The sequence below is a fragment of the Protomyctophum parallelum genome, assembly GCF_964188405.1.
Source record: "Protomyctophum parallelum genome assembly, chromosome: 1".
Classification (NCBI taxonomy): domain Eukaryota; kingdom Metazoa; phylum Chordata; class Actinopteri; order Myctophiformes; family Myctophidae; genus Protomyctophum; species Protomyctophum parallelum.
In genome coordinates, this window is record NC_139697.1 from 49245452 (window position 1) to 49268956 (window position 23505).

Below are 23505 nucleotides of genomic sequence, written 5' to 3' on the forward strand. Positions count from 1 at the left end.
TGGTAGCGTTTTTTGGAAGGGAGTAGTTTGAACAGGGTATTTGCAGGGTGGCTGGTGTCTTCCATGATGTTATGGGCTTTTTTCATACAGCGAGTGGTGTAGATGTTATGGAGACTGGGTAATTCTGTAGTGCCGATGATTTTAGCCGCTGTTTTAATGGTCCTCTGCAACCTCTTGCAATCCTGAGCGGTCGTGTTACCGTACCACACTGTGATACAGCCAGTTAAGACACTTTCAATTATACAGCGATAAAAGTTCACTAGTCCTTTTGTACTTACATTTTTTAAGGCGCCTCAGAAAGTACAGTCGCTGCTGCGCCTTCTTGAGGATGTACTCGTTGTTGAGTGACCATGTGAATGTGTCTGTGATGTGTATGCCCAGGAATTTAAAGTTATCAACTATGTCGACAGATGACCCTTTGATGGAAATGGGGGTGTGGATGCCTTTGGACTTCCTAAAGTCTACAATGATTTCTTTGGTCTTATTGGTGTTAAGTGAGAGGTTGTTGTTATCGCACCATAGAGTTAGATCCTCTATCTCCCTCCTATAGGCCCTCTCATCACCGTCGGTTATTAGTCCGATCACTGGCAGGTGTGAAGGCTCATTCTAATCCTAATGTGCAGCAAAGAACCGCATTTTACTCCGCCCAAAAACGGGGGTTTCGCTTCGCTTCCAATCGCACTTGACTACGATTCGGTGCAGGTGTGAATGCAATCCGCAGTAAATAAAGGAAATGAAGCAAACAATGTGGCGGGTGAGGAGCTGAACACAGTTGGAGACGGAGAAGGCATATTTTACGCAGCGCAAAGATGTCCCGTTACTGTGGATAGACGTGGTCGAATGAGGAGACTGAAGCCCTGATCGAAATGAGGACGAGTACATTAATCAATTGCTTAAGAAAACACATAAAAACACTGCAGTGTAGCCTATTATAGCCTACAGAATATTCTGTCTGTCTGTCTGTCTGTCTGTCTGTCTGTCTGTCTGTCTGTGCGTGCCGTAGACATGGAGTGCTGTCAGCCTGTCACTGTGTGGGGACTGGGGAGTTATATCAGCGCTGTGCCTCCATGCCCAAAAGAACAGTGTGTGGCGGCTGCGTGCGTATAGTGAGAGAAAGAGAGAGAGAGGGGGGGGGGGGGGGGGGTCCCAGACGGGCGACGGCACGACACATGCACGTTATGAGTGTAATTTTATTACCATAGATTTCACTGTGTAGGCTAGTTTATGAATGGAACACATTGTTAAAGGTCCCCCCTGCTGCATTTCCAATTGCTGCGAATGACAGTGTGAAGGCAAACCGCAGCCAATTCAATATGCAAGATTCCCAATTTCCCCACCCATACGCATTCGAGTCTACCGAAGTATTAGGTGAGAATGTGACCTAAATGTCATCAAATGGTGGTCCGTGGCTCAGATGGGTCTGAGAGGCTAAATGTCATCACATGGCGGTTCCGTGGCTCAAATGGGCCTCGATATGAAAAATGTTGAAAACCACTGATCTAGACTATAAAATATGTCAATCAATCAAACAACAAACTCTAATCTAGAGTGCTGATTTCATCACGGCTCACACAGTAGGTCATGAGACAGTGTGTGTGTGTGGTGTCACCTGCACCTTTGACCCCGTCCTTGTGCTGGGGGGGATATATATCCTTGTGGTAGACTAGACTGGACTCCTAATGCAGTCAGTCTCTCTCTCTCTGCTCTCCCAGGTTGACGTGCGGACAGGCTGATTGACAGGCTGATTGACAGGCTGTGCAGAGATGTGTGTGTTAACAGCGTTGGCTCTTCTCTTCACATCATGGCTGCTCTCTCTGAACTCACTGAAGGCTGAAGGTAAGGAAAGAACTACTCACATGTTTCATGACGTTCATTTTCATTTATTTTTATTTTTATTTGAGGTTTCATGACCTCAATGACACCCCCAAAAGAACCCTGAACTTTGAACATTCAGTGGATTTTCTGTGGCCAAGGAGTTCTTTCTGTGTCTGTGAAGCCTCTTGAGCTGCAATGAAAAGAGGTGAAAAGAACATGGTGTTAGCATTATGTTATGCTTTAGCTATTTAAAAATAGCAGACCTACAAGCTCGTAGCGCGCCACCGAGTATGTAGTATGTAGTGCAGTATAAAAGTACAATATTTAGATCTGAGATGCAGTGGAGTAGAAGTAAAAGTATTAATATTAATATTAACATGTAGATCTGAGATGCAGTGGAGCAGAAGTAAAAGTATTGGAAATGGAAAATGCTCAAGTAAACTACAAACACCTTAAAATTGTATGTTATACTTTAGCTATTGAAAAAATAGCAGATCTACAAGCTCGTAGCACGGCACTCGAGCTTGTATGTAGGTCTGCCATTTTTGCCATTTGTGTGCATGTGTGCGTGCGTGTGTGTGTGTGTGTGTGTGTGTGTGTGTGTGTGTGTGTGTGTGTGTGTGTGTGTTCTCGCAAGAGGGAGGGGGGGAGCAGTTCAAAAGATTATCTTTTGGGCCAGTATTGATTATGTTTGTGTGTTTTGTCTTCATGCTGTACCTTGACTGGTACAGACAGGCAGGCAGGCAGACAGGCAGGCAGGCAGGCAGGCAGGCAGGCAGGCAGGCAGGCAGGCAGACAGACAGGCAGTAAAGAAATAATAACTGTGAAGAAATAAGTCATTTTTACTATTTCATTTGAGTTTTGTTCTGAAACGCCAGTGTCCTGTTTTATAATGACGTCATGCCATGTTATTAACATGTTTTATATATGTCATGCCATGTTAATCACATGTTTTATAATGACGTCATGCCATGTTATTAACATGTTTTATATATGTCATGCCATGTTAATCACATGTTTTATAATGACGTCATGCCATGTTATTAACATGTTTTATATATGTCATGCCATGTTAATCACATGTTTTATAATGACGTCATGCCATGTTATTAACATGTTTTATATATGTCATGCCATGTTAATCACATGTTTTATAATGACGTCATGCCATGTTATTAACATGTTTTATATATGTCATGCCATGTTACTCACATGTTTTATAATGATGTCTTGCCTGCATGTTACTAACGTGTTTTATAATGACGTACGTCATAATGATGTCATTAACATGTTTTATAATTATGTCATGCCATTTCATTAACAGTGGTGTAGAGTAACTGAGTACATTTACGTTAAGGGTAGGCCTATTTGAAAATAGCAGATCTACAAGCTCACAATGTGTCACAATGTGAGGCCTTGTGAGCATTGTAGATCGGCTTTTTTCAAAAGATTGCATTTTGAAAACTTGAAACGGGACATTTCTGCACTTTTACTCTTGGTTCTTTAAAGTGTTAGATCAGATGTGTGGACTAGATTAACCCATTCTGACCTGAGATCAGATTCATACGAGGTTTCCACTGGACACACGCTGGTCTGACGAACCCATTCTGACCTGAGATCAGATTAGTAGTATGTAGAGGCATTATATACACACCGGAAGTCGGATTAGGGGTATTCTCAAACCTAAGGCACTATGGGCGTGGCCTAACCCTTTTTCCGATGACGTCATCATATTGATCCTGTTTGGGGGCACTTTGCCAGTTTGGCCGTTAGGGTCAGCATTGTTATCTTTGGCAATCATTGATCATCTGGTTCAAACTATTTTGCCATCAAGATTATTTAGACCATAAGTCTATTCATTAATCAGTGAAACTAATTCTCGCCTCCTTTGTGGCAGTTGGTTCTGCACAGACTGTGTGTGTGTGTGTGTGTGTGTGTGTGTGTGTGTGGGTATTGATTATGTATGCTAGGATCCAACCGAGCTGATCGTATTGATTTTGCTGGGTGTGTGTGTGTGTATTGCTCTTACTTCCATTTTTGGGAAAATGTTTTGAATGAGTTATAAGCAGACAAATCATAGCGATGGTTTCTAACAGCTTAGATCATCTCCAGTTTGGTTATAAAAGTCAGAGAGGAACTGATTATGCAACTATCAGCCTGCTTAACCCCTTGTCAAACCAACTCTAAGTACCCATCTTACTAGGCCAGGGTGTTTTTTATTGATTTTACGTTTCCTTTCAACAGTATGCAGATAGACACCGTTCTGCAGAGACTCATTGACATAGGGGTAAATGGTGGTTTTGTCCATCTTGTCAGAGACTTCCTCTCTGACCGTCCTCAACAGGTCCGTGTTAATGATACTCTGTCCGACATCATTGTGGTTAACACCGGTGCTTCACAGGGGACTATCTTATCCCCCTTACTTTTCTCATTATATACAAATGTATTCACTTATACCAGGGTTTTTCAACTGATTTTGACCCACAGACCACCATTCTTCTGACTAAGAGCAACCTGGGGACCACCACTATCGTGTCAGGTGGGCTGACCACCCGTCCCGCATCTCTTGGGACAGTCGCGAAATAGCACATTTCACTCAGTTCAAGTCATCCCCCAAATCAAAAGATATGGGAAACTAATTTTCGCATCCTCTGTGTGTGTGTGTGTGTGTGCAGGGGTATGCGTTTGTATGCATGCAGGCCTACCTCATCCTTTCTACCAGTGATCCTTATCTTTATGACCCAGTCGGCATGGTGATATTGATTCTATGGGTGTGTGGGACCAGGCATAGCATGTGTGGGCATATTGCACCCCCCTTCTTCTGAGCAGGCTATGGGATAGGGGTATTGATTCTATGTGGACCCTGTCACGGCTGTGTAGCATTGTTAAAATTTGTGTTCACCCCTAAACGTGTGACAGGCTGTGATATAACAAGCACCTATGGGGTGTTTAAGGTAAAGCATTTAGGCAGAATATAGGAGGGTTATAGATGATGTATGTTTAAAAAGTATAATTGATATGATATTGGGTTTTTATTTTAGACCATTGGATTTAGTTAAGTAGAGTTCAATACACATCTTTGGACGTGACTAGGTTCTTTATCAGTATTATATAATATTACAGTTTATTTAGAGTATAAGGCTAGTCATTAACCAATGATACCAATTTTCACATGGTTTCTAAACTTTGAAAGTGTGACGATGTGTTAAGGCATAATGTTGCAAAAGTACCAGATCTTAATTTCCCACAATATGTCAGGCGTACGAGTCTCCACATCTATGTCCAATACTAATATTTCAGCAGATCTCCAACTATAGCCCTCTGTTTCTGTATCTTTCACTCGGTATTGCACCAGGTTGAGTACGATAGATACCTACCATTTTATAAATGGTTCTGTCTACCTTCATTGGTTTGCTTTTCGTCATGCCTCTACCAACTAGGATCCTATGACATCTGTAAATCAGACAGTTAAATCAATAAAAGACGAATGAATGTTGAATGAGTCCAGACATTTATTCTTGAAGTAAATGTGCTAGTAAACACATGAATATAGGGTGTTTGTATCCTTGATGTAGTATCGATGTCAGTAATATGATAGAATCAAATACTGTTGACTGTGAATAAGTTCATGTGGTGAATATATTCTATACATTTAGGGGTTGTCTGGACTCATGCACTGAAACACATTATGTTTCGGGGGTATGTGGTGTACGATGTTTGTGTGTACATGTGTATGTGTGTGTGTACTGTATCTGATGTACGTGTATGGGTGTCTGTGTGTATGTGTGTGTGTGTGTGTGTGTGTGTGTGTGTGTGTGTGTGTGTGTGTGTGTGTGTGTGTGTGTGTGTGTGTGTGTGTGAGGGCTGATGTTCAGGTATCCTCAGACATGTTTGACCAACTTGAGCTGTGATGGTGGCAATAATATTGATTGGTATACGATTACTTAGATCGGTGTATACAATGTGTAATACAGTACATACTTACATAGACTAATTAGTTAGTTTTTGTTACCATCCCGCAATATTTGACTTTTGATTTGGATATAATTTCACTAATTGGAGGCATCGTTGGTGGAATCCTAAAGGGTGCATATCTATATGCCACTATACGGGACTGTCCCTGTTTGCCACATGTTTAAAGTAATCACGTATAGCATATTGACGTAACCTGTATATTCATGCGTATAATTTCCTGTCAACTAACATTAGCACGCATTCATACTAGTTTTAAGTATATATGTACGATATACTTAGATTTTTTGCATGGTTCAGGTTGTCTTAATGGTTTGTTTTAATGTATGACTTGGATTATTTTTGGTATGTGCTGGTGTGTATGGTGAATTTTGCATGGTCCAGGTTGTCTTAATGTCTTGTTTAATGTATGACTTGTATTATTTTGGTACGTGGTGCTGTATTTTGTGAGTTTTGCATGGTTCAGGTTGTCTTAAGGTTTTATTTTAATGTATGACTTGGATTATTGTGGTAGGTGGTGGTGTATTTTATGGCATTTGCATGGTTCAGGTTGTCTTAAGGTTTTATTTTAATGTATGACTTGAATTATTTTGGTACGTGGTGGTGTATTTTGTGAGTTTTGCATGGTTCAGGGTGTCTTAAGGTTTTGTTTTAATGTATGACATGTATCATTTTTGGTATGTGGGGGTATGGTTTGTGACATTTCCATGGTTCATGGTGTCTTAAGGTTTTATTTTAATGTATGACTTGGGTTATTTTGGTACGTGGCGCTGTATTTTATGGCATTTGCATGGTTCAGGTTGTCTTAAGGTTTTATTTTAATGTATGACTTGAATTATTTTGGTACGTGGTGGTGTATTTTGTGAGTTTTGCATGGTTCAGGGTGTCTTAAGGTTTTGTTTTAATGTATTGTTGGTATGTGATGTGGTGTTTTGTGACATTTGCATGGTTCATGGTGTCTTAAGGTTTTATTTTAATGTATGACTTGGATTATTTTGGTACGTGGTGCTGTATTTTGTGACATTTGCATGGTTTAGGGTGTCTTAATGTTTTGTTTGAATGTATGACTGATATTATTTTGGTACGGGTGGTGTATTTTGTGAACTTTGCATGGTTCACGTTGTCTTAATGTTTTGTTTTTAATGTATGATGTGCATTATTTTTGGTATGGAGGTGTGTGGTTTGTGAATTTTTGCATGGTTCAGGGGGTCTTAAGGTTTTGTTTAATGTATGACCTGCATTATTTTGGTATGTCACAGTATGTTTTGTGAATTTGGCATGGTTCATGCTGCCTTAATGTTTTGTTTTAACGTATGAGTTGTATTATTTTGGTACGTGGTGCTGTATTTTGTGACATTTGCATGGTTCAGGGTGTCTTAAGGTTTTGTTTTAATGTATGACATGGATTATTTTTGGTATGTGGTGTGGTGTTTTGTGACATTTGCATGGTTCATGATGTCTTAATGTTTTGTTTTAATGTATGACATGGGTTATTTTTGGTATGTGGTGTGGTGTTTTGTGACATTTGCATGGTTCAGGGTGTCTTAATGTTTTGTTTTAATGTATGACATGGGTTATTTTTGGTATGTGGTGTGGTGTTTTGTGACATTTGCATGGTTCATGGTGTCTTAATGTTTTGTTTTAAGGTATGACTTGGGTTATTTTTGGTATGTGATGTGGTGTTTTATGAGTTTTGCATGGTTCATGGTGTCTTAAGGTTTTTGTTTTAATGTATGACTTGGGTTATTTTGGAACGTGGTGGTGTATTTTGTGACATTTGCATGGTTCAGGTTGTCTTAAGGTTTTATTTTAATGTATGACTTGGATTATTGTGGTAGGTGGTGGTGTATTTTATGGCATTTGCATGGTTCAGGTTGTCTTAAGGTTTTATTTTAATGTATGACTTGAATTATTGTGGTAGGTGGTGGTGTATTTTGTGAGTTTTGCATGGTTCAGGGTGTCTTAAGGTTTTGTTTTAATGTATGACTTGGGTTATTGTTGGTATGTGATGTGGTGTTTTGTGACATTTGCATGGTTCATGGTGTCTTAAGGTTTTGTTTTAATGTATGACATGGGTTATTTTTGGTATGTGATGTGGTGTATTTTGTGACATTTGCATGGTTCAGGGTGTCTTAAGGTTTTATTTTAATGTATGACATGGGTTATTTTGGTAGCTGGTGGGGTATTTTGTGACATTTGCATGGTTCAGGGTGTCTTAAGGTTTTGTTTTAATGTATGACATGGATTATTTTTGGTATGTGGTGTGGTGTTTTGTGACATTTGCATGGTTCATGATGTCTTAATGTTTTGTTTTAATGTATGACATGGGTTATTTTTGGTATGTGGTGTGGTGTTTTGTGACATTTGCATGGTTCAGGGTGTCTTAATGTTTTGTTTTAATGTATGACATGGGTTATTTTTGGTATGTGGTGTGGTGTTTTGTGACATTTGCATGGTTCATGGTGTCTTAATGTTTTGTTTTAAGGTATGACTTGGGTTATTTTTGGTATGTGATGTGGTGTTTTATGAGTTTTGCATGGTTCATGGTGTCTTAAGGTTTTTGTTTTAATGTATGACATGGGTTATTTTGGAACGTGGTGGTGTATCTTGTGACATTTGCATGGTTCAGGTTGTCTTAAGGTTTTGTTTTAATGTATGACATGGGTTATTTTGGTAGCTGGTGGGGTATTTTGTGACATATGCATGGTTCAGGGTGTCTTAATGTTTTGTTTTAATGTATGACATGGGTTATTTTTGGTATGTGATGTGGTGTTTTGTGACATTTGCATGGTTCAGGGTGTCTTAAGGTTTTGTTTAATGTATGGCATGGGTTATTTTTGGTATGTGGTGTGGTGTTTTGTGACATTTGCATGGTTCAGGGTGTCTTAAGGTTTTATTTTAATGTATGACGTGGATTATTTTTGGTATGTGTGCTGTATTTTGTGACATGTGCATGGTTCAGGGTGTCTTAATGTTTTGTTTTAAGGTACGACTTGGGTTATTTTTGGTATGTGGTGTGGTGTTTTGTGACATATGCATGGTTCAGGTTGTCTTAAGGTTTTGTTTTAATGTATGACTTGGATTATTTTTGGTACGTGGTGGGGTATTTTGTGAGTTTTGCATGGTTCAGGGTGTCTTAAGGTTTTGTTTTAATGTATGACTTGGGTTTTTTTTTTTTTGGTATGTGATGTGGTGTATTTTGTGACATATGCATGGTTCAGGGTGTCTTAATGTTTTGTTTTAATGTATGACATGGGTTATTTTTGGTATGTGATATGGTGTTTTGTGACATTTGCATGGTTCAGGGTGTCTTAAGGTTTTGTTTTAATGTATGACATGGGTTATTTTTGGTATATGGTGTGGTGTTTTGTGACATTTGCTTGGTTCAGGTTGTCTTAATGTTTTGTTTTAAGGTATGACTTGGATTATTTTGGTACGTGATGGTGTATTTTGTGAGTTTTGTATGGTTCAGGGTGTCTTAAGGTTTTGTTTTAATGTATGACATGGGTTATTTCGGTACGTGGTGATGTATTTTGTGACATTTGCATGGTTCAGGGTGTCTTAAGGTTTTGTTTTAATGTATGACATGGGTTATTTTGGTACGTGGTGATGTATTTTGTGACATGTGCATGGTTCATGGTGTCTTAATGTTTTGTTTTAAGGTATGACTTGGGTTATTTTTGGTATGCGGTGTGGTGTTTTGTGAGTTTTGCATGGTTCAGGGTGTCTTATGGTTTTGTTTTAATGTATGACATGGGTTATTTTTGGTATGTGGTGTGGTGTTTTGTGAGTTTTGCATGGTTCAGGGTGTTTTAAGGTTTTGTTTTAATGTATGACTTGGGTTATTTTTGGTATGTGGTGTGGTGTTTTGCGACATATGCATGGTTCAGGGTGTCTTAATGTTTTGTTTTATTGTATGACATGGGTTATTTTTGGTACGTGATGTGGTGTTTTGTGACATTTGCATGGTTCAGGGTGTCTTAAGGTTTTGTCTTAATGTATGACTTGGGCTATTTTTGGTAAGTTGTGGTGTATTTTGTGACATATGCATGGTTCAGGTTGTCTTAAGGTTTTATTTTAATGTATGACTTGGATTATTATGGTATGTGGTGGTGTATTTTGTGACATTTGCATGGTCCACGGTGTCTTAAGGTTTTGTTTTAATGTATGACAGGTATTATTTTGATATGTGATGGTCTGCTTTCTGAGTTTTGCATGGTTCACGGGGTCTTAATGTTTTGTTTAAGGTATGTATTGTATTATTTTGGTGTATTGTGGTGTGTTCGAGCAGGTTGACCATCTGTTTGACCAGCTGTTGATTACAGACGTCTCCATCAAATTGGGGAAGTGAAACCAAATCGAAAGAGGAAGTACCACGTGGAGTAGTCGCGACTGTCAATCTGAAAGTGCCATCAAACAGAAGAAATCTGATTAAATCTGAGATTATTATTATTTTTTTTTTACAATATGCCAATTTGAAAACAATGCCATTTGTTTCTTATACCTTGAATGGCATTGTTTTCAAATTGGCATATTGTAAAAAAAATAATAATAATAATAATAATAATAATCTCAGATTTAATCAGATTTCTTCTTACAAAACATTAAGACCCCGTGAACCATGCAAAACTCAGAAAGCAGACCATCACATATCAAAATAATACCTGTCATACATTAAAACAAAACCTTAAGACACCGTGGACCATGCAAATGTCACAAAATACACCACCACATACCATAATAATCCAAGTCATACATTAAAATAAAACCTTAAGACAACCTGAACCATGCATATGTCACAAAATACACCACAACTTACCAAAAATAACCCATGTCATACATTAAAACAAAACCTTAAGACACCCTGAACCATGCAAATGTCACAAAACACCATATCACATACCAAAAATAACCCATGTCATACATTAAAACAAAACATTAAGACACCCTGAACCATGCATATGTCACAAAATACACCACATCACATACCAAAAAAAAAAAAACCCAAGTCATACATTAAAACAAAACCTTAAGACACCCTGAACCATGCAAAACTCACAAAATACCCCACCACGTACCAAAAATAATCCAAGTCATACATTAAAACAAAACCTTAAGACAACCTGAACCATGCATATGTCACAAAACACCACACCACATACCAAAAATAACCCAAGTCGTACCTTAAAACAAAACATTAAGACACCCTGAACCATGCACATGTCACAAAATACAGCACACATACCAAAAATAATCCACGTCATACATTAAAATAAAACCTTAAGACACCCTGAACCATGCAAATGTCACAAAACACCACACCACATACCAAAAATAACCCATGCCATACATTAAAACAAAACCTTAAGACACCCTGAACCATGCAAATGTCACAAAACACCACATCACATACCAAAAATAACCCATGTCATACATTAAAACAAAACATTAAGACACCCTGAACCATGCATATGTCACAAAATACCCCACCAGCTACCAAAATAACCCATGTCATACATTAAAACAAAACCTTAAGACAACCTGAACCATGCAAATGTCACAAGATACACCACCACGTTCCAAAATAACCCATGTCATACATTAAAACAAAAACCTTAAGACACCATGAACCATGCAAAACTCATAAAACACCACATCACATACCAAAAATAACCCAAGTCATACCTTAAAACAAAACATTAAGACACCATGAACCATGCAAATGTCACAAAACACCACACCACATACCAAAAATAACCCATGTCATACATTAAAACAAAACATTAAGACACCCTGAACCATGCAAATGTCACAAAACACCACACCACATACCAAAAATAACCCATGTCATACATTAAAACAAAACATTAAGACATCATGAACCATGCAAATGTCACAAAACACCACACCACATACCAAAAATAATCCATGTCATACATTAAAACAAAACCTTAAGACACCCTGAACCATGCAAATGTCACAAAATACCCCACCAGCTACCAAAATAACCCATGTCATACATTAAAATAAAACCTTAAGACACGCTGAACCATGCAAATGTCACAAAATACACCACATCACATACCAAAAATAACCCATGTCATACATTAAAACAAAACCTTAAGACACCATGAACCATGCAAATGTCACAAAACACCACATCACATACCAACAATAACCCAAGTCATACATTAAAACAAAACCTTAAGACACCCTGAACCATGCAAAACTCACAAAATACACCACCACCTACCACAATAATTCAAGTCATACATTAAAATAAAACCTTAAGACAACCTGAACCATGCAAATGCCATAAAATACACCACCACCTACCACAATAATCCAAGTCATACATTAAAATAAAACCTTAAGACAACCTGAACCATGCAAATGTCACAAAATACACCACCACGTTCCAAAATAACCCAAGTCATACATTAAAACAAAAACCTTAAGACACCATGAACCATGCAAAACTCATAAAACACCACATCACATACCAAAAATAACCCAAGTCATACCTTAAAACAAAACATTAAGACACCATGAACCATGCAAATGTCACAAAACACCACACCACATACCAAAAATAACCCATGTCATACATTAAAACAAAACATTAAGACACCCTGAACCATGCAAATGTCACAAAACACCACACCACATACCAAAAATAACCCATGTCATACATTAAAACAAAACATTAAGACATCATGAACCATGCAAATGTCACAAAACACCACACCACATACCAAAAATAATCCATGTCATACATTAAAACAAAACCTTAAGACACCCTGAACCATGCAAATGTCACAAAATACAGCACCACGTACCAAAATAATACAACTCATACGTTAAAACAAAACATTAAGGCAGCATGAACCATGCCAAATTCACAAAACATACTGTGACATACCAAAATAATGCATTTCATACATTAAACAAAACCTTAAGACCCCCTGAACCATGCAAAAATTCACAAACCACACACCTCCATACCAAAAATAATGCACATCATACATTAAAAACAAAACATTAAGACAACGTGAACCATGCAAAGTTCACAAAATACACCACCCGTACCAAAATAATATCAGTCATACATTCAAACAAAACATTAAGACACCCTAAACCATGCAAATGTCACAAAATACAGCACCACGTACCAAAATAATCCAAGTCATACATTAAAATAAAACCTTAAGACACCATGAACCATGCAAATGTCACAAAACACCACATCACATACCAACAATAACCCAAGTCATACATTAAAACAAAACCTTAAGACACCCTGAACCATGCAAAACTCACAAAATACACCACCATGTACCAAAATAATTCAAGTCATACATTAAAATAAAACCTTAAGACAACCTGAACCATGCAAATGCCATAAAATACAGCGCCACGTACCAAAATAACCCAAGTCATACATTAAAATAAAACCTTAAGACACCATGAACCATGGAAATGTCACAAACCATACCCCCACATACCAAAAATGATACATGTCATACATTAAAACAAAACCTTAAGACACCCTGAACCATGCAAAACTCACAAAATACACCAACACGTACCAAAATAATTCAAGTCATACATTAAAATAAAACCTTAAGACAACCTGAACCATGCAAATGCCATAAAATACACCTCCACCTACCACAATAATCCAAGTCATACATTAAAATAAAACCTTAAGACAACCTGAACCATGCAAAACTCACAAAATACAGCACCACGTACCAAAATAATACAAGTCATACATTAAACAAGACATTAAGACAACCTGGACCATGCAAAATTCACCATACACACCAGCACATACCAAAAATAATCCAAGTCATACATTAAAACAAACCATTAAGACAACCTGAACCATGCAAAAAATCTAAGTATATCGTACATATATACTTAAAACTAGTATGAATGCGTGCTAATGTTAGTTGACAGGAAATTATACGCATGAATATACAGGTTACGTCAATATGCTATACGTGATTACTTTAAACATGTGGCAAACAGGGACAGTCCCGTATAGTGGCATATAGATATGCACCCTTTAGGATTCCACCAACGATGCCTCCAATTAGTGAAATTATATCCAAATCAAAAGTCAAATATTGCGGGATGGTAACAAAAACTAACTAATTAGTCTATGTAAGTATGTACTGTATTACACATTGTATACACCGATCTAAGTAATCGTATACCAATCAATATTATTGCCACCATCACAGCTCAAGTTGGTCAAACATGTCTGAGGATACCTGAACATCAGCCCTCACACACACACACACACACACACACACACACACACACACACACACACACACACACACACACACACACACACACACACACACACACACACACACACACACACACACATACACACAGACACCCATACACGTACATCAGATACAGTACACACACACATACACATGTACACACAAACATCGTACACCACATACCCCCGAAACATAATGTGTTTCAGTGCATGAGTCCAGACAACCCCTAAATGTATAGAATATATTCACCACATGAACTTATTCACAGTAAACAGTATTTGATTCTATCATATTACTGACATCGATACTACATCAAGGATACAAACACCCTATATTCATGTGTTTACTAGCACATTTACTTCAAGAATAAATGTCTGGACTCATTCAACATTCATTCATCTTTTATTGATTTAACTGTCTGATTTACAGATGTCATAGGATCCTAGTTGGTAGAGGCATGACGAAAAGCAAACCAATGAAGGTAGACAGAACCATTTATAAAATGGTAGGTATCTATCGTACTCAACCTGGTGCAATACCGAGTGAAAGATACAGAAACAGAGGGCTATAGTTGGAGATCTGCTGAAATATTAGTATTGGACATAGATGTGGAGACTCGTACGCCTGACATATTGTGGGAAATGAAGATCTGGTACTTTTGCAACATTATGCCTTAACACATCGTCACACTTTCAAAGTTTAGAAACCATGTGAAAATTGGTATCATTGGTTAATGACTAGCCTTATACTCTAAATAAACTGTAATATTATATAATACTGATAAAGAACCTAGTCACGTCCAAAGATGTGTATTGAACTCTACTTAACTAAATCCAATGGTCTAAAATAAAAACCCAATATCATATCAATTATACTTTTTAAACATACATCATCTATAACCCTCCTATATTCTGCCTAAATGCTTTACCTTAAACACCCCATAGGTGCTTGTTATATCACAGCCTGTCACACTTTTAGGGGTGAACACAAATTTTAACAATGCTACACAGCCGTGACAGGGTCCACATAGAATCAATACCCCTATCCCATAGCCTGCTCAGAAGAAGGGGGGTGCAATATGCCCACACATGCTATGCCTGGTCCCACACACCCATAGAATCAATATCACCATGCCGACTGGGTCATAAAGATAAGGATCACTGGTAGAAAGGATGAGGTAGGCCTGCATGCATACAAACGCATACCCCTGCACACACACACACACACACACAGAGGATGCGAAAATTAGTTTCCCATATCTTTTGATTTGGGGGATGACTTGAACTGAGTGAAATGTGCTATTTCGCGACTGTCCCAAGAGATGCGGGACGGGTGGTCAGCCCACCTGACACGATAGTGGTGGTCCCCAGGTTGCTCTTAGTCAGAAGAATGGTGGTCTGTGGGTCAAAATCAGTTGAAAAACCCTGGTATAAGTGAATACATTTGTATATAATGAGAAAAGTAAGGGGGATAAGATAGTCCCCTGTGAAGCACCGGTGTTAACCACAATGATGTCGGACAGAGTATCATTAACACGGACCTGTTGAGGACGGTCAGAGAGGAAGTCTCTGACAAGATGGACAAAACCACCATTTACCCCTATGTCAATGAGTCTCTGCAGAACGGTGTCTATCTGCATACTGTTGAAAGGAAACGTAAAATCAATAAAAAGCACCCTGGCCTAGTAAGATGGGTACTTAGAGTTGGTTTGACAAGGGGTTAAGCAGGCTGATAGTTGCATAATCAGTTCCTCTCTGACTTTTATAACCAAACTGGAGATGATCTAAGCTGTTAGAAACCATCGCTATGATTTGTCTGCTTATAACTCATTCAAAACATTTTCCCAAAAATGGAAGTAAGAGCAATACACACACACACACCCAGCAAAATCAATACGATCAGCTCGGTTGGATCCTAGCATACATAATCAATACCCACACACACACACACACACACACACACAGTCTGTGCAGAACCAACTGCCACAAAGGAGGCGAGAATTAGTTTCACTGATTAATGAATAGACTTATGGTCTAAATAATCTTGATGGCAAAATAGTTTGAACCAGATGATCAATGATTGCCAAAGATAACAATGCTGACCCTAACGGCCAAACTGGCAAAGTGCCCCCAAACAGGATCAATATGATGACGTCATCGGAAAAAGGGTTAGGCCACGCCCATAGTGCCTTAGGTTTGAGAATACCCCTAATCCGACTTCCGGTCTGTATATAATGCCTCTACATACTACTCAGATTCTAAAAATGTCAGTCGTTCTTCGATTTCTTTCAAAAATAGCAGACCTACAAGCTCGTATCGCGCCACTCGGTGGCGCGATATGAGCTTGTAGATCTGCTATTTTAGATACGGTAGATAAATGACAGAGTTACTGTACTGTACTGTCACTGTACTGTACTGTACTGTACTGTACTGTACTGTCCCTGTACTGTACTGGCACACCCGAAATCACCATATATACAGTTAATATGTGCACGTGTGTTTGTGTGTGTGTTAGGTTGCACACAGGTGGTGAAAAACAACCCTGCTATTTCCGTGCTCAGACCCAGGCACCCAGCCACACACACAGCTCCGTAAGGGAGTGGTTGCACAACCCGACCGTGTCTGTCTGTCTGTCTGTCTGTCTGTCTGTCTGTCTGTCTGTCTGTCTGTCTGTCTGTCTGTCTGTCTGTCTGTCTGTCTGTCTGCCTGTCGTGTGGACTGTATGGATTGGATAGATGATCAGATGATAATATATAATCTTTATTCCTTGGGTAAATCCCTGTCCTGACTCCTGTTTGATTGATTGATTGATTGAGATATCTATTAACAGTTTGCAGAATTACAGTAGGCTACATTTCAAGCACAAACTCAATACAAAGACTGTTAACTGTGAGTGGACGACCCAATAAGCATTACACTTGTTTACAACAGGGTCCACCATGTTCAATTCATCAAAACATTTAGAGACATACAAATAGGAAAATAAAATCAAATAAAAATATACAGTGAGGGGAAAAAGGGGGAGGGGGTATTCAGATTTTACGGGGGCCAGTTTCGAATTGCAGCCTGTGTCATGGTAGCTATATTAGCCCAATGTGTGTGCGTGTGCATGCGTGCGCGAGCGGAGAGAGACGCAGAGAGAGAGAGAGACAGAGAGAGAGAGAGAGAGACCTGTGTATGGCATGCAGAGAGAGAGAGAGTCCTGCGTGCACGCACGTGCATGTGCACATCGCATCCGTGTTCACCTATGTGGCCATGAGCACCAGTATATGACTGAGTACCAGTAGGGGCGCTGTTTGCCAGAAACAGAGAGAGAGAGAGAGAGATAGTATTAGGCCCTTTCCTAGCCTCGGTACCAGGCTTTCATTTTTGTTGGTGCAAAAATGTAAAGCCTGGAGGAACGCATTGGCCGCTCTGGTCTAAAAGTGGGAGTCAACCCTTCCGGGTGGGCGTCGCTCCAAATGATGTGACGTAGCGCTGCACTAGGGGGAGAGGAGGGGCCGGGGGTGACGGACAGATCGATGAGATCCAATCAGGGCGTGCGCAAATCTGAGCCGCGACCCGCCCCTCTAGACCAGAAACCTAACACGTTAGCTCAGGCTAGGCCCTTTCCCAATTCCTTTTTTAACCCTACCCCTCAGCCCTTGCCCCTTCCCCTTGTCCCTACATAATGAGTGTCAAGGGGAATTGGAACGTCCCTAAATATTGAACGTCCCTTGTAGATATTGATATACAACCTGTTCTCACAAAATAGCTGATCTGCAAGCTCACTACAGGCCATTGGTCCCCAAACCTTTTCATGTCAAGGACCCCCAAATTGACACTAATTAGCCCACAGACCCCCATTTGAAGAGACATGCCAGGAACCCCATAGATTTTAAGAATCTAGCAGTGTCACAGACAGACAGTGTGACATGCATTAGTCCATGGACCCCCATTTGATGGCATTTCTGTCTCTGGGACCCCCGATTTATATTGTAAAATCAATGTTAATTAACTCTGAGAGTGTACAAACTATAATTTAGCTGGGGACCCCCTGGAACTCTCTCAAGGACCCCTGGGGGTCCCCATAACCCACTTTGGAAACCACTTTCCATAAGCTGTAGATCGGCTATTTTGGGAGAAGAGATGGAACGTAAATATAACATTGCTGTGGTTATGATGAAATAAATATATTGTAATTTTGTCTCATCTTGGTAGCCCACCAGAATGCAATTCAGCTAGATATAGCTCATTCTGACACCTGCTCAACTGTTCTACCTGATTCATTGATTATTGTATTAACAGTTTGTATAGAATGGGTACAGATATATATATATATATATATATATATATATATTGTGGAGTGTGTCAGGTCTCGCCACAGTGGGAGGGGCGCGTCTCTATGGCAACCAGACAAGCGCAGGGGTTAAAGCCAAAAAAGATCCCAAGACTGAAAATTTTCAGACCACTTTTCAAACCATGTGGCGAACCCCCCACATTTGCACCGATCTACCCCTGTCCTAGACAGCGATAAAATAAATAAATGCAAATGAATCATAAATTAATACCATGGCGCGCGCAGCGCACACCAAATTTTGGGGTTGTAAAATGATGTTTTCCCAAAGTTGCCTTTACCGAATGTGTGTCAAACTGTCAATCCATGCTTCATTTTATAGAAGCAGCTTTTGAAGTTATGTTGTATTATATTGCTAGTCCGGCCAATCAATAAATACTCTGAAATGACTGTAGGGCTTGCCTTTACAGCCACATGGTGCATAGCAACAGTGTGTTAAAGTAAAAAAGAAAACCCAGAGGAAGACACTTATAGGCATGTAGCCTTCAGTAGTCCATTATGCACCTGCATTATAAGGTTGCAAGTGAGAACAAAAGTCAATTACAAGAGAACCCATTGGTTTTGGCAACTAAAATGGGACAGTGGGATAGGTGGGCAGTGGGCACTATATGCAGCTCCATCTCACTGAATTAGAATATTTTGTAAAAGTACATTTTCTTCTGTAATAAAATGAAAAAAGTGAAACTTTCATTATTCTTATTTCATTGTGCATAAAGTGTACTTCAAGTACTTCAAACATTTCTTGTTTTAATCTTGATGATTCAGGTCAGGCCAGTTGGCTGGTCAGTTAAGCACAGTAATACCATGGTCAGTACACCAGTTACTAGTAGTTTTGGCTCTGTAGGCAGGTGCCAAATCTAGCTGGAATTTTGGAAAGGAAAATTAGCATCTCCATGAAGCTTGTCAACATACTGAAGCTAAAAAGATCTGTTGAAACCATTGTTAAGTTTTCACTGTCAGTGGACCAACACCATGCAGATACCATGACCTAAATCAGCACTGTGTTTTGTCATGTCCAGAGTCTCAACACAACCATCTATTATGATATTTTACAGCACTGTGTGCCTCTGTACATTGACAAGCTTTATGTTGATGCTGATTTTCCTTTTCCAGCAGCACTTGGCACCTGCCCACAGTGCCAAAACTACTAGTAACTGGTGTAATGACCATGGTATTACTGTGCTTAACTGACCAGCCAACTGGCCTGACCTGAACCCCACATTGAATCTAGGTTGTATTGTCAAGAGGAAGGTGTGAGACATGAGACTGAACAATCCAAATTAATTTACGGCTGTTATCAAAGCAAACCTGGGTTTCCATAACACCTCAACAGTGCTACTGGCTGATCACCTCCATGCCACGCCCCATTGATTAAATAATTTGTTCAAAAGTAGCCCAGACCAAGTATTAACTGTATACTTTTCAGATGGTCGACATTTCTCGTAAAATATTCTAATTCATTGAGATATTTTTATGAGCTGTATGCCATAATCACCAAGATTAAAACAAAAAAAGGTTTTAAATACTTCACTTTATGCACAATGAATTGAGAAAAATATATGAAAGTTTCACTTTTTGAATTATATTACAGAAGAAAATCAACTTTTACAAAATATTCTAATTCAGTGAGATGGAGCTGTATTTCCCAGCAACATCTGGGCACTTTGGCTATTTAGTAATAGTATAGTTATAGTAATTATATTTGAAAACGAATGTGCATGGTACATTTATGTCTACACTCATTAGCCTCTGTGTAGTTTATCACTGTCTTCCCTGTGAGTTCCATTCAATATTATAAAATCAGTATTCATATTCAGTAGAGTTGAGCAGGAGAATGTAGAGGCTGGCAGACAGGAGGACAAGGACCGATGCACGTAGCTAACGGCTACTAGGCTAGTAGCCACTAGCCTAAGCCAGCTGGAGAGTGCTGCTTGTTATACCAACAACGAGGCAAGCAATACACATTTGCGTTGAAAATAAATCCTCCACAGTATCACCGCACTAAGCTAATTTAAAGGAAACCCTCTGACTGTTCTGGCCTGGGTAGAGGGAAATATGAACGCATTTAGGCTCTCTCTGTCAGCAGCGCAGGAGCAGTCAGCAGTGGAGCACAGCACCGTGCTCTCTCTCTGAGCGCAGAGAGTGGGGAGTGGGAGGGGCGAGCGCGCACACTAGTTTCTTAAAGAGACAGGCTGCATTTTCACGGATTTGGCCATCATATCGCTACATTATACACATACGTCTCCCCCTTAAATATTATTTTTTTGCGAATCTGCGCTGATCTCATAAAAGACCTATGAAATCCTCAGGACGGAAATCCGTCCCCAGGACGGAGAACTTTAAGCCCTGCAAGCGCCGTCGCGGCACGCCCACGGCCAAGTGATAGACGCCGTCTATTATCCCAGAGCAGTCCTAAAGCAGCTGCACCTAATTCCAGCCGCCGCCCGTATTAGCAATTAACCGCAGCCGCAACCTGTCAGCCGCGCCCTTTATAAACGACCCTCACACCTAGCAGTATCACTCGCTGCTACACACCAAGAGACACAGGCAGCATATGCCGTCCACTTGGCGTTGGATGGTAAGTCCTCACTGCTCACCCTTATGATCCAGACATATGACCTAAACACATTGTTTGATCGCTTGTACCACCACTCAATGTACGCTTGTATTCTCACCTCATCAGGCTTGTAGGAGTGGGGCTGAAAGCGCACACAGGAGTGTGTGCCCCCCATAGACAAGTGTCACTTGGAAAGCCGTGCATACCTGGCCCTCCTGACTCGGTCTGGCGACGAGTAGCAGAAGACGGGACCCTCGTATCCACCGGCAGACCACCGCTCGTTAAGGTCACAGTAAGACAAGCGTTCCTTCACTATCACACGTTGACTAAGAAGAGGCACTTGCCGACGCTTGAGAAGCTAAGGATAATAAGAAGAACTGTGAATGAAGAGCACCTTGTTGATGTTAACTGAAGAGCACCTTGTTGATGTTAACTGAAGAAAAGACGTATAGTTACCTGTGTCACACTAGCGCTGAAGAATGTGAACGAAGAGGATCTTGTTGATGTTTATCCAAGGCTGTACATTCTAGTTAAAGTGTCACATTACCCCTGTGAACGAAGACAGGCTCTTTGTGTTTAGTTTGACCCTTAAAAAGACTTTAAGTTGGCGAGAGCCCTACCGTCCTCCGGTGAAAGAAGACCGAGAGTGAGATTAGAAATATAGTGCTGTTTTCTGTTAACACACTGCCTGCTGGTAACGTACAGCTACGGCAACCCCAGTATACAGAGAGAAATCAGAGTATAAATGCTTGTGTACCTACCCGTCGGCCGAGCCTAAGGGGCCCTAGGTCACATACTCACCCGGACCCGAACCAAGTACTTTTACTCTGATTACTCACCTTCATAGTATCCGAGTACTTTTACTCTAAAGTACTCTTTTGAGCCCTGAGGATAGAGAAACCTACCTAACACCTTACCAACCTCCGGGGAAGCCTCCTGGCGCCCTCTGGACCCTGATAAAGGAGAAGAAGAAAGTTATACAGTACCTTAGTTGGTAGATAGCCTAGACGGGAGTCTGAGGCCCCAACTAATTGCTATCCCTACACTCTGACCTCATGCTAACCACCCCTCTCATCCTCTGCAGTGTTGTAACCCTCCCAGAAGACCGGACTTCAAGAAAGCATGTTGTCTGTTGAATTCTGATGCAAAAATGTACTATTGTTTGACCTGAATTGAAATAAACCCAGGGGCGCCACCGTGCGTCTAACCCCTGACACTGAACTCTGAGTCCTGTTTCCCACCTGACCTCCCACAATATATATATATATATATACACACAGGGTTAGAAAAAGGAAAAACTATTTACAGTATAGAAAGAAGGGGCTGTGGTCACTGTGTTCATTGTTTTTAATATCTTTAAGAACAGAGTCATTTTCTATCATGTCCTATGACATGTCGTGGTATGCTACAATATGATATGAATGACAATGTTTCAAATTCAACAACATTTAGGACAATGAAAATGCCATAGTGATTCATCTACTGGCAAAATCCCATTGATATATATATGGGATTTGCTGACTGTGACATCAGTCAGCAGGAAAATCAGAGCACTTGTCGGAGCCAGAAAACCCCAGACCACAGAAAATCTACTGAGGGCGGGAACCACTTTTGGTGTTAGCATTATATATGTAGACGAGCAAGTGGGCTCTCGTCCTATACACACATTAAATTAAATTCCCATCCACAATGAATGGAGAATATGTGTCAAGAGCGCCCCTCACTTCACACAGGTGTGATTTGTGTTAAAAATAATCAAAATCTACAAGTAACTACAAATAAATCTGTCTGTCTGTATACGTCTGTCTGTCTGTCTGTCGGTCGTCTGTGCCGCGTCCCGGTGTGTGTTGGGCTTTACACCCCCCCCCCCCCCCCCCCCCCACACACACACACACACACACCTCATCAACCTCATTATTCCTTGTCTGTTTAGACAAACTACCAAAACACTGATCCTTGTGTTTACTCTCTCCATCCATCTACCACTTCCTGTCCGTCCACCTACCATCACCTACTTCCTGTCCTGTCCATCCATCCATCTCCTACTTCCTGTCCTGTCCATCCATCCATCTCCTACTTCCTGTCCTGTCCATCCATCCATCTCCTACCTCCTGTCCTGTCCATCCATCCATTTCCTACTTCCTGTCCTGTCCATCCATCCATCTCCTACTTCCTGTCCTGTCCATCCATCCATTTCCTACTTCCTGTCCTGTCCATCCATAGTCCTAGACGTGACCTGTTACACTGTCCGGGGTCAAAACTACCGAGGGACGGTTACCACGACGACCTCTGGGAGAAGCTGCCAGAGCTGGTCGGTCCAGACACCTCACAGACACCGCTACACGCCCGAGAACAATCCATGCAGGTAAGAACATCCATCCTAACATAATTATACTGGTCTACAGCAGTGATTATGATTATAATAACAATAATAATAATAATAATAATAATAATAATAATAATAAACATCTACTGGTCTACAGCAGTGATTATGATTATAATAACAACAATAATAATAATAATAAT

The 23505-nt window shown here is 40.1% G+C and overlaps 1 protein-coding gene across 1 annotated transcript in view; it reads left to right on the plus strand.

Annotated features, from left to right (window-relative positions):
- Nucleotides 1-1711: 1711 nt before the first annotated feature.
- LOC310873516 (plasminogen-like) overlaps nucleotides 1712-23505 on the plus strand; it is a 65280-nt gene continuing 43486 nt past the window's right edge. The window contains exons 1-2 of the mRNA XM_083785939.1: nucleotides 1712-1836; nucleotides 23203-23344. Coding sequence (XP_083642065.1) covers nucleotides 1764-1836; nucleotides 23203-23344 — 215 coding nt within the window. The 5' untranslated portion in view covers nucleotides 1712-1763. The remainder of the gene's footprint in view (nucleotides 1837-23202; nucleotides 23345-23505) is intronic.